General features: G+C 35.1%; 1 protein-coding gene across 4 annotated transcripts in view; it reads left to right on the top strand.

Moving 5' to 3' along the window:
- Ptpn12 (protein tyrosine phosphatase non-receptor type 12) overlaps positions 1–1,823 on the top strand; it is a 114,129-nt gene extending 112,306 nt beyond the window's left edge. For 3 of the 4 annotated variants that reach the window (XM_048786203.1, XM_048786204.1, XM_048786206.1), the window contains 2 exons: positions 184–291; positions 977–1,823. In XM_048786203.1, coding sequence (XP_048642160.1) covers positions 184–291; positions 977–1,038 — 170 coding nt within the window. In that variant the 3' untranslated portion in view covers positions 1,039–1,823. The remainder of the gene's footprint in view (positions 1–183; positions 292–976) is intronic. The other variant, XM_048786205.1, reaches the window with a different exon arrangement.
- Positions 1,824–17,251: the final 15,428 nt, after the last annotated feature.

Below are 17,251 nucleotides of genomic sequence, written 5' to 3' on the forward strand. Positions count from 1 at the left end.
AGTTCAATCCCTGGTACCCAAAAGAAAAGAGAATAACTAACATGATTTTCTGTGCACACTAAAATTTATGATAACCGAAAGTAAAAGTTGCTCTTTTAACTTATTGCCCACACTAAAACAATTGAAGTGTTTAATGTATGGTGCTACAAAGAATGATGATTGAAGCTTTGTTTTGTATTTTAGATCATCCAGCAGGAGGTATTCACACAGAGACTTGTACAGAATGTCCATCTACTTTCAGTGACAAGAAAGATCAAATAGCAGAAAGTCCAACAGAAGCCACAGATATTGGTAATTTGTTTAATTAATAATTTAAAAACTAAATAGTTAATGCTGTCAAGAGTTAGAAAAGATCATTTTCCAGGATTTCCTTTTGAGTTTTTCAGACTTTTTACTAAGGTTTATTCAGGTTTTGAAAAGATACTTGCCAAGAATGAAATATGCATGGTCAAAGTGTCTTGGAATAATCATGAAGTAAATGAAATACTTAACTTATTCTGTTCCACAACTGAGATTAAAACCCAAAATATTTTAAAAATTTCAATATATAAGCAAATGAATCTTTTGTGTTGAAAGTCTAAAGTAGCATAGATATTTTTCTTACTTTGTGATAGAATCGGTTTTATTTTTTGCTTTGCTTCCCTCCACGTATCTTGCCAAGATGGGGTTATGCTTAGTGGTAGAGCACTTGCTAGCATGTGTGAGGCACTGGGTTCAATCCTCATCACTGCATATAAATAAATAAATAAATAAAAATCCATCAACAACTAATAAAAATATTTTTAAAAAGAAGCACTTATTTTCAGTTACCCCAAATAAATGTTTATTTGTTTTTTTATTTATCGAGTTTCATTTGGTTTGAATTATGAATTCCCTTCTTGAAATCTGTTTCAGAAAATAAGGATGTCTGTGGATATGGTTTTAGTAATATAAAGGTTTTTCTGGACATTGACCAGTTTTGGTGTTTTGACCCTAGGTTTTGGTAATCGCTGTGGAAAACCCAAAGGACCAAGAGATCCACCTTCAGAATGGACATGATTCAGGGAGCTAAAAGACACTTTAAATTTACTGGAAAATCCAAGTGCCACTGAAAGCCAGATTTATAGTATTCCATCTTTAAAATGTGGGACTAACAGCAGTGTAGATTGTTACCATGATATTACTTTGCTGGGACCATCTACCTGCCTTAGGAAAAAGTATTAAATATGGTTTATTTTGTAACTTCAAGTATTATTGCCTTAATGTCTCTTAACCCTGTTACACGCTGCTTGTAGACATGTTAATATAGTAATACTTTTATGATAAATTGAGTTTAAGGACTACTCTTTTGCTGTTTTATCATGTATGCATTATTTTGTATATGTACAGGGCAAGTAGGTATATAATTTGATAAAGTTGCAGTCATAAATATTATTAACAGAAGATGTAAGAAATTTCTGCATGGTCTAAATCTTTGTGTACCTTATTTGTAAATTATTTGCCCTGAAGTTTTAGAAAATAGTTTTTGAATTTTAAAATTGCTGGATTCATGCAGCCAGCATTGCAGGTTATCAGAGATCAAAGATTGTAATAATAATACATTTTGTAAATTGTAAGCAAAAAGTTATTTTTATATTATATACTGTCTAATTGTCATCCTAATTGTTCTTGTTTTCATCTAGTCATGGAGATTCAGTAAGTGCCTTGGAACAATATTGAATTCTCTTAGTTTGTGTGTGTTACTTTAATATTTGAACTCAACTGGGATTAGAAGACTATCAAAATATATGTTATGTTTCAGGATATTTGACCTGCCATTAAAAAACAAAACCAATTTTACAGTGCCTACACAGTGTCTTGGTTTTTCATTCCTAGGAAATTAGACTTACTATCAACCTTCTAGCTGGCTCAGTCTTAACTTTCTAAGTTACAAATATGAATGGGGTTTAATCTCTTAATTAAGGAATGGTAAGCTGTGTGTAATGGTACTCACCTGTGGTCCCAGGTACAAAGAATGTGCCAATTTTGTTTTATTTCATTTTGTTTTGGTAACAGGGATTGAACAGGAGAACTTAACCACTGAGCCACATCCTCAGACCTTTTTGTGTTTTTGTTTTTGAAGCAGGGTCTTGCTAAATTGCTTAAGACCTCACTGAGCCGCTAATTGTGATCATCCTGTCTTATCCTCATGAGCCACTGAGATTACAGGCATGCACCACCATGCCCAGTTGTCTCTGCCAATTCTAAACACATTTTTAAATCAGCGATCTCATCCTTATCGTCATTAGCCTTCCAAGATCCTGGTTGAGTGCCAGAGGTTGAAATTGGGAGGGTAAGCTTGAGTTAGTTCCATCCCAAAATACTATACTGTCTCAGTACTGACATCATGGATTGGAATTGATGAACATTTTTATTTTCCCTGTGCATACAGAAGAATAAAGAAATTAAACTAAAATAAAATGGAATAACTATGAATAGAAGGTTAATTGTAAATGAGAATACCATAATTTTGTGTTAAAAATTTTTTTTAAGCTAAATGGTCTTCATGTTGAATCCTTAGAAGTTGAAAACTTGTATTTTTGGTTGTAAGGAAGTGGTAATACAGTGAACAGTACACGTTCACAAGACATGAATGCTCTTATAACATACCATTTTTCTAATGAAACCTTAACTGAAGTAAAGTATAACTGAAGGAAATTTTAGACCCTTCACATACTTAATGAATCTGATACTGAAATCATTTTGAAATCTTTTGTCTTTGTTGAGAAGGAGTTTCTTTAAATAATACTTTCATTAAAATATACTGTATTCAAATGAGTATAAAAAAATCATATTAGTTATCATAATGTATGCATGTTTATGTGAAAATGTGACTACCACCTAGGTCAAGAAATAGAATAGTGGGGCTGGGGTGGTTCAAGCAGTAGCGCGCTCACCTGGCATGCGCGGGGCGCTGGGTTCGATCCTCAGCACCACATAAAAAAATAAAATAAAGATGTTGTGTCCACAGAAAACTAAAAAAGAAATATTAAAAAAAAGAAATAGAATAGTAATACCCACTAAGAAGCTCTCCCCCAAGATCTGTTCATTTTCATATATGTAGTAGTTGTTTATTTTTCATTTGCATTGTATGAATATACCACAATATTCTGCTGTTTATAATAGACATTGAATGTGTGGGAATACTACAGACTGTGCTGCTGTGAACATTTTTATGTGTATCTTTGGGAACACATGTACATATGTCTGTTTGATATAAATTATAGACCGGGATTTTTTGGATGATAGGGTATGCATAATATATATTTAAGCTTTAGGAGACACTGCCAAAATTTTACAAACTTGTTATAATTGTTATAACTCCTTGCTAATATTTGGTATGGCTAATAATTTCTGTTTTAGCCATTCTAATGGGAATGAAATGATATTGCCATATATCTGAAGATCTATGTATATATCTGAAGATATATTTTCCAGATGATCAATGAGTTTGTGTGCCTTTTCACACATGCTTATGATCTTATGGATATCTTTTTTTTTTTTCCAAATTCGTTTTTAGTTATAGGTGGACACTATATCTTTATTTTATTTTTTTATATGGTGCTGAGGATGGAACCCAGTGCCTCATGCATGCTAGGCAAGCGCTCTACCTCTGAGCCACAACCCCAGCCCTGGATATCTTTTTTTATGAACTGCCTATTCAAGTCTGAAACAGGGAATAGAGGTATAGCTTAGCAGCAGATCACTTGCCTATGCACAAGACCCTGGGTTTGATCACCAGCCTCACAAAAGGGGAAGTAGGGAGAGGAAGGAAAGAAAGCATTCAAGTTTCAAGTAGATAACCATCTAGCAGAATAAACTGAAGCTGAATGTATACATACCCTAAAGTCCAACAATTGTGAACTTTGGATCTTTTTTTTTTTAATTCTTTAATTTAATTCATTTTAATTCTTATGGATTTGCCCTGGCTTGCCCTTTTATTAATGTTGGGGTTTTTTATTAATAGAAGTTCTTTAATTTAGTCAAGATTATCAGTCTTTTCCTTTTTAAAAAAATGCTTATTTTTTAGTTGTAGTTGGACACAATACCTTTATTTCACTTATTTATTTTTATGTGGTTCTGAGGATCGAACGCGGGTCCCGCCCGTCCTAGGCGAGCGCTCTACCACTGAGCCACAACCCCAGCCCCATCAGTCTTTTCCTTTAATACTTTTTGGTATCCTCCTTTAGAAATCTGCCCATCCCAACATAATGATTTCAAATCATTATGTTTCTCTAGAAGCTTTATTTTTTTAATTGATGCACTCATGTGTCACTTAACAATGGCATATGTTCTGATAAATGTGTTGTTAAGCAATTTCTTTGTTGTATGAACATTATATAGTGCTTACACAAACTAAGATGGCTACCACGTCATCAGGCAATAAATGATTGGGTGATCACTGTCATGCATGTGGTCCATTGTTGAACCAAGACATTTGTTATTCCACACATGACTATATTGTTTTTACCTAAATCTTATAGAATTGATATCTTATGGTGTAGATTTTGCTTTCAACCAACAAACCATCATTTATTAAGAAAACTCCTTTTCCTATTATTACATAGTAGGTATTCATTGATTTGAGGGTCAGTTTTTGGAATTTTTTTCTTGTCATCTTTTTGATTTTGGGTTTGTTATTTTGTATTTTCCCCAGTACTGGGAATTGAACCCAGGAGCACATTTACCACTGAGCTATATTCCCAGTCCTTTTTTGGGAGTAAGGGAGACAGACTCCTCAGGTAAATTGCTAAAGCTTACCTCGAACTTATGATCCTCCTGCCTCAGCCTCCCAAGTCACTAGGTTTACCGGCCTACATCACCATACCCAGACCAAGATCATATTTTAAGTTCATCCTTTCTCCATCCTTAGCCTTTTCCCAAGGACCTTGAGGCCTGGAATAGTGGTACACAACTCAAGAGGGTGAGGCAACAGAATCACAAGTTCAAGGCCAGCCTCAGTAATTTTAGCAAGACCCTAAGCAACATAGTGAGGCCCTGTCTCAAAAGATTTTTTTTAAAAAGGACTGGAGATATAGCTCTGCCTCAGTGATAAAACATCCCTGTGTTCAGTCCCCAATACTGGAAAAAAAAAAAAAAAAACATGAAATCCTTTTTTTCTGGCTCATAAATACTATCAGCTTTCTTTTAGAACTACTTTCATAAATAATATTTTTTACTTATGGACATTTTCTTCAAATATTGACTAAATGAAGAGTAATATAACCATAGTTAAATGTCAGTGCTTAACTAGGCTCGGTCCCTAGCTAAGGGACATGCTCCCATGAAATATCCTCTTAGGGTATGTGGTTAAGGTTTTTTGCATAAGCAAAATTACCTCACTGTATGTTCTAAGGGGTGACTTAAAATAGTTGAAACTATGAGTGACAAATTCTTGAATATGAAATCAGTTTGTCTTTTTATATTCTGAGGTTAAGTTTACCATAGGTAGGAAGTACAGAATTCCTGCTTCTACTTAGATAACTAAATGGATATGAAAGAAAATGAAGGTCTCTTAGTTTCCATGATTCTGCCTTGGAAAGGAAAAGCTCAGTTTTGAATATGTTGAATTTTATATAACTGGTAACATCCATTATCCAGGAAGTGATGTCCAATTCGCAGAAGTAGACATTTGAAGTTCAGAAGAAATATCCAGACAAGATCTAAATTGGGGCATTAATATAGATGTGAATGAAACCATGCATGTACACCAAAACCACAGGGAGAATAAATGAACTTTTTGATATTCAGTGATTATTTTGCAGTTATATGGAAAATTTTACCATTTCTGTTTGTTAAAATATTGGGGGGCCAGGGTTATTGTGTTCATGTGCAACTAAAAAAATATTTTTAAAAAATATGATTAAGTTAAACATGGGCTCTATCCATTATCAATGTCATTGCCTTTCTTCACCACCCATACCAGTCATCTGATTCTTCTTCCTAGGTTCTGATCTTGTCAGTTCACCTTCCTCACTACCACCAAAATGATCTTTCTAAAAGGCCAATCTGATTTGCTGTTGACTTTTTTTCCATTTGTTAGCTCACCCTAAAAAAGTCTAATTCTGGCTAGGGTTGTAGCTCAGTGGTAGAGTGCTTGCCTAGTATGTGTGAGCCCTGGATTCAATCCTCAGCACCACATAAAGATAAACAAATAAAATAAAGGTATTGTATACATCTAAACTACCAAAAATATATATATTTTTTAAAGTCTAATTCATGGGCAGGGGTGGTGGCTCAGTAGTAGAGCACTTGCCTCTCACATGTGAGGCACTGGGTTTGATCCTTGGCACCACATAAAAAAATAAATAATAAAGTTATTGTGTTCATCTACAAATAAAAATATTCTTTAAAAAAAAGTCTTAATTCATTGCCTACGGTAAAGTTTCTTTAAAACATTCAAAATCTGGCCCAGGTTTTCCTGCACAAGAATTTAGGAACTGTGCTTAAAATTCAGGTGCCAAGGTTCTGGATTTAAATTAGAATGGGGCTAAGGAATGTGTATTTTAGATAAGCTCCATAGGTGATTTTGTTGCATAATGAAGTTAGATCATCAGGGCCCTCCTGTTCAAGATCTATGCTGCTGACCCCTCTGGCCTTTTTTCTGTTTATACCTGTGCTCTAGTCATAATGAATTAGAAATTTCCTGAAGCTCTCCTGCACCTTAATCATCTCATGACTTCTGTCTTGAAAACCCTTCTTTGTTCTTTCTCTGATGAGCCCTATTCCTCTCTCAAGACTTGGTTCAAGTGTCATTTCCTCTTTAAACCCACTCATCCTGTTTCCAACCAAATCAGCCATTCTCTTTTTGTCTATACTTAAACCTATTCATTTATCATTGCACTTAGAGTTTATGCCCTTGGGCAGAAATGACCATGAAATTTGGTGAAAATGTTGACATAAATATATATATATTTTTTTTTCATCGAGCAGCTAAGTGTGCAAAGTAGAAATAATATTGAATATAAGTATTAAATATTATTCTGACAGCGTAGAAAATAAGTGTTTAGGGGCTGGGGTTGTGGCTCAGTGGTAGAGCGTTTGCCTAGCATGTGTGAGGCACTGGGTTTGATTCTCAGCACCACATATAAATAAATTAATAAAATAAAGGCCCATCAACAACTAAAAATACATATAAATTAAAAAAAAGATGTTTAATAGACAAATTGAATCCAAGACCATACCAAATGTAAAGGTAGCTAATCCATTCCTGCCTTTTATTTATATTCACATCCACTATTAAATCTGTGTTTTCAAATTTAATACTTGACATGATTTAAAGCATCTAGATAAATATACTCATTGAGTGAAACTCAATATACTCATAGGTTGTTTTCATATTTGTTTCTGCTCTTGATGCCAGCTCTTAAGTAAAATGGTTAAAAATCTCATCTACTTACTGTGAGTACTTTGCTAAGAATATATCCATGATTTCCAAACTTCATATTTGACTTTGTTCCAAAAGTATGTATCCATGTATTAAGAATGTTTTTCATAGTTAAAGCTACAAAGACAACTTTGTGCTTAACATGAAGGGAAGCATAAAAAACATAAAAGGAAAGCATAAAACTGCTTTAAATCGAAATTTGCGTTCTGAAGTTGAAAGGAATTTCAGTGAAAAATAACCTTAATTATATTTAGCCTTAAGATATTTTATGATTATAATATTTTTGTTGGAATACATATTTGGCAATTTTTTTTTTTGTACTGGGGATCAAACCCAGGAGTGCTTTTTCACTGAGCAACCTCCCCAGACCTTTTTATTTTTTATTTTGAGATAGGATCTTATTAATTTTCTTGCTAAATTGTCTTGGCCTTACACTTGTGGTCCTCTTGCCTCAGCCTCCTAAGGTGCGATTTGGCACTCTTAATTGCAATATATGAAATCTTTCTAATACTAAAATGCAAGATTAAATTGAATTAGGTCATTGCTTTGATGGTATTGGAAGAGTTCTTGCTGCTTTTGATTTTAACAGGCAACTCCTAATTGTCTGCTTTGGGTGGATATTTCAGATATTAAAAATTGAGATTCTATTCATAGCTTTCTAAATAATGAGATGCACTGGCCTAATGGTGCCTGGTGGTAGAGTGTTCCTGGATTTGATCTCCAGTACCATAATGTGAGTTTTGTGGGTTTTGTTTGTTTTTGAAGGGGGGTTGGTACTAGGAATTAAGCTGAGGGGCTCTTACTTCTGAGCTATATCCCCAGCTCTTTTTTATTTTTTATTCTGAGACAGGGTCTCACTAAATTGCTGAGATTAGCCTCGAATTTAGGATCCTCCTGCCTCAGTCTCCCCAGTCACTGGGATTATAGGTGTGTGTTACTGTGCCCAATCTATAAAGGTGACTTTACTTCAATTTCTTTTAACTTTTTTCTACAATTTTAGATCTTTGTAGCTCATAAAGGCCAGAAGCGCGTGTTTCATTCTGACAGATGGAGAATTTCAAAGCCTTTGTCAAAAACGTTGGCCTATATCCACTCAATAATCAGCCCTTGCATTTTAGGTTAAATTGTAGAGTAGATCTAGTTTTGAATATGAACTATATTTTCATAACAGATTTGCTGCAACCTGTTTCCTCTGCTATTAGTCTTCAAGGTGCATAAATCTTATAAAATATACAATGACTTGTTTATATTGAAAATATAACCAGGGAAAAGCAGCAATGCTTGGGTAGCTAGGTCTCTTGTGTTCTAACTACAACAAATCTGGGCTTTGTTGAATTAGTGGGGGAAGGGAATTCCAAAGATTCCAGTCATTTTACATTTTTTACAGATAATGTTGCATATGTACTGTTACGATTTACTGTAATAGCATTTGTGACTTGAGAACTCATGCCAATTTTCAGAAAGAACATATTCTTCAGCTACTACAGATTTCTACTCAAATAGCCAAATATAAAGTAAACAGAAAATTTTAACTTAAATATTTCCTTAAAAATGTTTTTCTGAAAATCAAAAATCAAAAAAGAGTTCTTCTGATTGAAAAATTTTACAATAGGATTAACAGCTTTTTAAACATACAAATAAATAAAGCCAAGATTGGTAGCACATACCTGTAATCCCAGCAATTTGAGAGGCTGAGGCAGGATGAGCAGAAGTTCAAGGTCAGCCTGAGCAATATAGTGAGACCCTGTCTCAAAATTAAAAAGGAGTGGGGATGTGGCTGAGTGGTAAGGCACCTCTGGGTTCAATTCCTAGTATCAAAATTAAAGAAGCAAATTTATCTTTACAACTGTGATATGTTAAAGTATCTTCTAAATTTGAGTGTACAGATATAATCTAATAGAATATTTCCATTATCTTCTAGAAATAAGAATGTGAAAAAGCATTTAGATAATCTACATATTAACATCTGTGTTCTGGGGCTGGGGCTGTAGCTCAGTAGTAAAGTGCTTGCCTCACATGTATTAGGCATTGGGTTTGATCCCCTGCACCACATAAAAATAAATAAAGATGCTGTGTGTTCATCTACAACTAAGTAAATAATTAAAAAACAAAAAATCTATGTTTAGCTTTTCTCATTCTATTTGAAGTAATACACAGTAACATTCTTTTTTTAATTTTTTAGTTGTAAATGGACAGAGTACCTTTATTGTCCATTTATGTAGTGCTGAGGATGGAACCCGGTGCCTCACATGTGCATGGCAGGTGCTCTACCACTGAGCTACAGCCCCAGCCCACAATAACATTCTTAATGCAGCATTTAGGCAAAATTTTTTAAATACCAATTTAGGAATACATATAGCTAACATTAGGGAAAAGGTTTTTTTTGAGGGGGGGAATTAGTATTTTAGTTATACATGGACACAATACTTTTTATTTACTTATTTATTTTTATATGGTACTGAGGATTGAGTCCAGGGCCTCACACACACTAGGCAAATTCTTTACCATTGAGCTATAACCCCAGCCCCAGGAAAAAGTTTGTTGTTGTTGTTTTAACTAAAATTCTATTTATACATATTTCACTCTTTCAGAAAAGTGAAATGCACTTTTTAGGGAATTTTTTATTGACATTCAGAATGACCAAATATTCTTAGATCTTTTCAACCTAAAATGAGTTATTCTTTTTCACATTAATTATTCCATCTACCAATATGATTTAAATTGAAAGTTTATAAGTAGATCTTTTTTTTTTTTTTTGGTACTGGGGATTGAACCTAGGGGTGCTTAACCTCTGAGCCACATCCCCAGCCCTTTTTTTAATTTTTTTTAATTTAGAGACAGGGTCTTGTTTTGTTGCTGAGGCTGCCTTTGAACTCACTTCATGATCCTCTTGCCTCAGCCTCTTAAGGTGCTGGGATTTTATGTTTGTGCCACCGTGTCTGGCCTCATAGGTAGATCTTTTACACTTAGTTTCATTTGTAATCAATTGAACTTCAGACCAAAGAATTGTGAATTCTGGATTTTTTTGACTCAGAGTTTAAAATAATTGATAGCTTTTTAGCAGTTTGAGCAGCTGTAGAGATGGAAGGTCACCTAATTCTTCCCTCATTTTACCAGATGGGGGCAGCAAAGTAAACCAGGAGTAAAGTTATGAATCCAAAAAAAAAAAAAAAATCTGTAAAGACTCTCAAAATTCAAAAAGCTGATATCCAAAGGAAGGGGATGGGGGAGGCCTGTTTGGAGTGTTTTTGGAGGCCCTTCTGCCAAGTACCCCAGAGATCACTTTGTAGGAGGCTTAAGTAAACTTAAAGCATCAATTTATCTTCATGCAGCCTCAGACCTGTCTAGTAAATATGATTAACCTCGTTGAATGCTTAGAATTTGCCAGACACTCTGCTAATCTCTGTATACAAAATCTTCACAAAAATCTTGTGAGGCAGATATTATCCTTGTTTTATGGATGAATCTGAGAAGTATCTAAAGTCACACAAAGTCACAAAGCAAGAATTTAGAACCAACTCATTCCAAAATCCTCACTCTTCAACCACCGATCCTGTTGTATGCCTCTAGATTTCAGAGAAGCTAAGAGGGTAAGCTTGAATGGGCAAGAAACTTGCATGCTAGTTATCTGACTATAAATGAGCTAGTGAAATCAGTTGTCACACAGCTTGAAAATTGATGGACCCCATCTGTATGTTTTTCCTTATCTCTGTGTACTTCGTACCCTTTAGTAAGGTAATTTTGAGGGTGTAAACATTGTGATGGTAGAAGGCAAAATCTGGAATTTCTGTCAACTTGGTCAACTTTAATTTTACATCCAACTTGGTCAACTACCGTGATGTTTGAAATCATGACCACTATATTTTGCAGCTCCTCCCATGGCTGAGCCTGAGCCATGAAATGATGAGACGGTGTAGGAAGATACTCAGCTATTCCAAGCCAATAATACGTAGGGGAAAATCATCCAGATGAGCTCTCCTAAATTGCAGAACTATGAGAAATCATGGTGTTGTTTTGAAGCAGTTATATTTTGTGGCAGTTTCTAATGCAGCAACGTATACTATTATAATAATGGAGAATTGAAGATATCGTAAGTCTACAAATATATAATGAAATCCTACCTTTTTTCCTATCAATTCTCACTTTTCTACTGTTCATACATGTATAAAATGGCTCTACACCCTTTCTCTTTTCACAGCATAGAGTTGGTAATGAATAGTGAAAACATCAAAAGGCTATACCTAAAAGCCGAGGAATTTCCAAAGTCTTACATCAATACCTAAATAATTAGAAATGTGTTCACTTAGACTGGGGCTGTAGCTCTGTGGTAGAGTGCTTGCCTATCATGTGTGAGGCACTGGGTTTGAACCTCAGCACCACATAAAAATAAACAAATAAAATAAAGGTACTGTGTCCATCTACAACTAAAAAAAGAAAGAAAGAAATGCATACACTTGTTTAATAAAAACTATAAGAAGCTTGTAGGTCTGGAAAAGTGTATACCTAGTCTCTAAAAGGGCATACTAATAGTCCTTTTACCAATTATGCTTTTTATGGCTGTAGTAATATACATAATGATTTTTATTGTGAAAAGTCTTAAATTCATGATTAGGAATTAACAGAGACAAAAAAAATTTAAATCCTTCCTTCCTCTGCCACTATGCCTCAAAACAACTGTTGGAGAATTTCTGATAGGTAGTGCTATATCCACTGTTCACAACTTATCTAGAGTAATAAGCACTTATATGGTGTTGTATTCACATACTGTTATAACTTTTTTAACTAACCAGAAAGGCATTCTCTTCAATCTCTATTTTATAGATGAGGAAATCAAGTACAGTGAGATACCAAAAATTGTGATGCTCAAGTCCCTTATATAAATTAGTTTGTTTGAATCTATGTTTGTGTGTGTATTAGTATGTATGTATGTATATATATATATATGTATGTATGTATGTATATATATGTATATATATATATATATATACATACATACATACATACATACTAATATATATTTTTAAGTGTATTTGCAAGCTCTTTGAGTGCCTAACCCAATTTTCTGCTTCCAAGTAGTCCTAGGTGTGCATATTATTTGCAATTAAATCATCTGAATGGATGTAACATTCAGTCAGGCTGAAGAGGACACCTTTTTCAGACTTGATTCCTTTTATAGAAAATTTAGAGACATGCAGAGATAGCATTTATTTCTGGTATTGCCTCAAGGCGGTGTTGGTTTCAGGGTAAAGAACAGCAATCTCATATCTTAAATTCAAGCTAGAAAACTACACAGCAATCCCATATAAGCAAAAGAAGGGGAGGAAAAACCTACATGTATGAGACACCAACTATAAACAGTTCATCAAGACATTTTAGGTTGTTTACAAAGCATGAAGTTTAGTGAAGATTAGCAATGTCCAGTTCATTAGTTCACTGAAAGTAGACAGTATGAGCCACCTGGGCTAGAGTTCCCCAGGAAGGCTGCGCACTCATCCCTTTAGTCAACAAATCACCACTTCTCCATTAGGCAGAGATGCTGTGTTTTCCTTGAAAACTATGTGAGTGAATCATTTTTGGAAAGCAAGGCAGTATTTTCATTTCATAGTTTAATTGAAATCTGAAAAGAAAGGATCTGTATGTACTTGAGAAAACATTAGTTTTTAAAATTAATTTTAAAAAAAGTTTACAGGGCTGGGCTTGTGGCTCAGTGGTAGAGCACTGCCTCACATGTGTGAGGAGCTGGGTTCAATTCTCAACACTGCATGTAAATGATTAAATAAAGGTCCATCAACAACTAAAAAATATTTTTAAAAAAGGAAAAAAGTTAACAGTCAGCCAGGCACGTGGTGCACGCCTTAATACCAGCAGCTCTGGAGGCTGAAGCAGGAGGATCTTGAGTTCAAAGCCAACCTCAGAAATTTAGTGAGGCTCTAAGGAACTCAGCAAGACTCTGTCTCTAAAATATAAAAAAGGGCTAGTGATGTTGCTCAGTGGTTAAGCACCCCTGGGTTCAATCCCCTGTGTCAATATCCATTTTACATGATTTTAAAATCATAGTATTCTAAATAAGACATCTTTTGACCTAAGCCAGTGTTTGTGAAACTACTTTTTTCACAAGTACCCCAGAAGGAAAGAAATAATTAATAGGTAAATTACCATACAACATATCCTTTCAAGAAAGCATTTGTCAGGTTCTATAGAGTAGATACTTGATTAGACGTTCAAACATTTTCAAAATGTTCCTTTGTCTATGAAACTATGAGAGGGTAACTGTTGTCTCATTATAAGAATGAGGAAAACCCCAAAGCATATCCCCAGCCAGGAAGAGAAAAGTGAGAGGCACATCGAAGGTCACAGTGTTATCAAACACACTGAAGGGAATGACACCTGGGCTGTCGGTGCCTCAAAACTAGTTGGCTGCAATCTTGTCTTTCCAGTTTTTTCTCTCAATGGGCTTAGACTGTATATTCCAAAATATTGTTCTTGGGCTGGGGATGTGGCTCAAACGGTAGCGTGCTCACCTGGCATGCATGCGGCCACATACAAAGATGTTGTATCTGCCGAAAACTAAAAAATATAAATAAATATTTTTTTAAAAATTCTCTCTCTCTCTCTCTCAAAAAAAAATTTAAAAAACCAAAATATTGTTCTTGTGGATAGGAAAAGAACTTAGATATTATAGTACTTTGTGGCCCCTCAGAGTTCAAATGTACTCAAAGATAGTTTTTTTGGTTTTGTTTTGTTTTGTTTTTTGTTTTTTTATCAAGAACCACTTAAGGTTCACACACTGCATTTACTTGATATGCCTCTTAGGTCATTTTCAATTTATGTCCCCTCCGTTTTATTGTTCTTGTCATTTATTTGTTGAAGAAAATGTGCCATTTGTCCAATCGAGTTTCCCACACTCTGGATTTTGCTGATTACAACTCTGTGTAGTAATATTAACATGTGCCTCTATTTCTTGTGGACTTCATAGTTGGATCTAGAGGGTTTCTCACATTCATATTTGACATTTTGGGCAAGCTTGCTTCATAGGTACTGTGATCTATTTCCTATATGTAGCACCCATCAGGAGGTTCACTACATCTAGTAATCTCAGTGGTAATATTGACCAGTGTGGATAGGTTGCATCAGCCTGATTTGTTCATTAAAAAGTTTCCAACAAGGGTCTGGGGTTGTGGTTCAGCGGTAGAGCACTTCCCTAGCATGTGTGAGGACCTGGGTTCGATCCTCAGCACCACATGAAAATAAATAAATAAAGGTATTGTGTCCAACTTAAAAAAAAAAAAGTTTCCAACAACTTTTAATTTAATGCCACTTTCCTCTAAACATACCCTCTTGGACTTTAGGAAGGTTAAAAATGTTATTTCTCAGATTTCATGCTGCTAGAGTTATGGATTTCTCGTTTTATTTTTTTCCTTGCAGTACTGGGGATCAAATCCAGGGATTTAATGCATGCTAGGCAAGCACTCTACCACCGAACTACATTTCTAACCTGGATGTGGTTTTGCTGCTATTGTTTTCAGTGCTGGAGATTGAATCCAGGGCGTCGCATGATGTTAAGCATGTTCGGGACCCCTGAGGTACATCCCCTAGCCCCATAGATATGATTTACATTCCACCTCAGGAGGGCACTTGTGTAAAGGATTCAGAACTGAGCGGGGGAGACCTTGGTTATGAGACATCCTTCTTGATGGGGTATATTATGGTGAAGGTGATGTGGCTCTGGAACCAGTCAGTGGCTATAGCAGTAGCTTCCTGGTTCAGCTGGGATGTCATGAGCCACAGTCATCTGACAGCCCAAGTTAATAGCATGAATTTGAGTCACTCCTGGAGCTCAGCCTATAGACTTTTCTTTAACCCTGCCAACTTTTTGTGATATATATATCATATACATACACATACACATACACACACACACACACTCTACCAGGGATTGAACCCAGGAGCACTTAACCACTGAACTACATCCCCAGCCCTTTTCATATTTTCTTTTGAGGCAAGGTCTTGCTAAGTTGCTTAGGGCCTTGCTAAATTCCTGAGACTGGCTTTGAACTTGTGATCCTACTGCCTCAACCTCCCAAACCACTGGGATTACAGGCGAGTGCCATAGTGCCCAGCCAATTTATTATTTTTCATGGCCTAAACTAGTTAAGAGTGGGTTTTGTTCTTATCCTTCAATCCTGATCAATGTATATCCTCTAATAACTGCCTGTCTAATAATTTTTAAAAAGTAAATTTAGTTAACTTGTTAACATTTTCCTGAATTCATAAAATACTCTGGAAAGATAAACCCTTTTTAAATAAATAAATTGCTATGGTTTAGATATGAGGTGTCCCCCAAAAGTTTATGTCAGACAATTCAAGAAAGGTCAGAGATGAAATGACTGTTTTATGAGATGCTTAACCTAATCAGTGGATTAATCTACTGATTTGGGTTAGCTAAGTGGTAATGGTACATAGATAGGGTGTGACTGGAAGAAGTAGGTCACTGGGGGCATGCCTTTGGGATTTATGTTTTGTCCTTGGTAAACAGAGCTCACGCTCTCGGCTTCCTGGTTTCCGTGTCCTGAGCTGTTTTCTTCCAACACGCATGGTATTCTGCCTCACCCTGGGCCCAGTGCAATAGTCAGCTGTCTATGGACTGACACCTCTGAAATGGTGAGCCGAAAGAAAACTTTTGTTCTCTACATTGTTCTTGTCAGGTCATTTGGTCACAGTGACGAAAAAGTGGACTTAAACAAAATTAATACAGCCATTTCACATTTTATTGTCTAAAACTTTCTAAAATGATACAAGTGTTTTCTTCCAAACATTTAAAAATTAATCCATGTTTATTAATGAAGACAATTTTATTTGAGAGGTAGTTTAAATATTGTATTAACAAAATTTTCAATAATGTGAGCTATCAAGCATACATCTTCAGAGTCTAGCAAATGATTTTTATTCAGTATTACATAAATGTTCAAATGCACAAAAATTAATTGTACAATGACTCATAAACCCATCACCTGAATTCTACAATTGATGACTTTTATTCATTCTTTAATCCATCTTAGTTTTTAGTACATTTCAAAGTAAGTTGCAAAACGTGCATATACTGCACACCTAAACACTTCAAGAGAGCAAATGGATTTTTTTTTCAGATTTAATATTTGGCCACTGGAGGGCTTCCAAAGGCCATAAAATGCATTAGAAAGTAAATTTGTATATAGTGTTTAACAGTGAGGAAGGGTCTAGAAAGGAGTTGTAGGGAGTACAAGAGGCATCAAGTAGAGTGAGAAACAGATCAGAAATTCTGCAACAAGACGGCAACACTTTTTATCCTTTCCCTCAGAACTTCCCTTCTTTTTACAGCTATTTTAATTATAAAAGAGAAAATATATCACTGATACCTCTTCCCCTCAAATGATTTGAATATAGTTAATTGTTTACATCAGAAACTCAAAAAACTTGATGAACCAAGGATAAAAGGTCTGTGAAAATGAACTGAGAACATTAATTAAATGTTCATTAATTTACTTTTATTTGGTGCGTGTGTGTGCGTGTGGCACTGAGGTTTACATCCGGGGCTGTGGGCCTACTAAGCAGGCACTGTAGCACTAAGCTATGGGTCCGGTCCAATGTTCATGGCTTTGTTGATTGTTACTCTTCATGAACACAGGCACTTCCTTTATCACTTGTTCACAGCAAGTACATAGAACACTGCCCAGCACACACTAGTGCTCAATAAGTATTTACCAAAGGAATGGGTGAATTCTTTTTTTTTTAATATTTATTTTTTAGTTGTAGTTGGACACAATACCTTTATTTTATTTATTTACTTTTATGTGGTGCTGAGGATGG

The sequence above is a fragment of the Marmota marmota genome, unplaced genomic scaffold (genome assembly GCF_001458135.2).
Source record: "Marmota marmota marmota unplaced genomic scaffold, marMar, whole genome shotgun sequence".
NCBI classification, from domain to species: domain Eukaryota; kingdom Metazoa; phylum Chordata; class Mammalia; order Rodentia; family Sciuridae; genus Marmota; species Marmota marmota.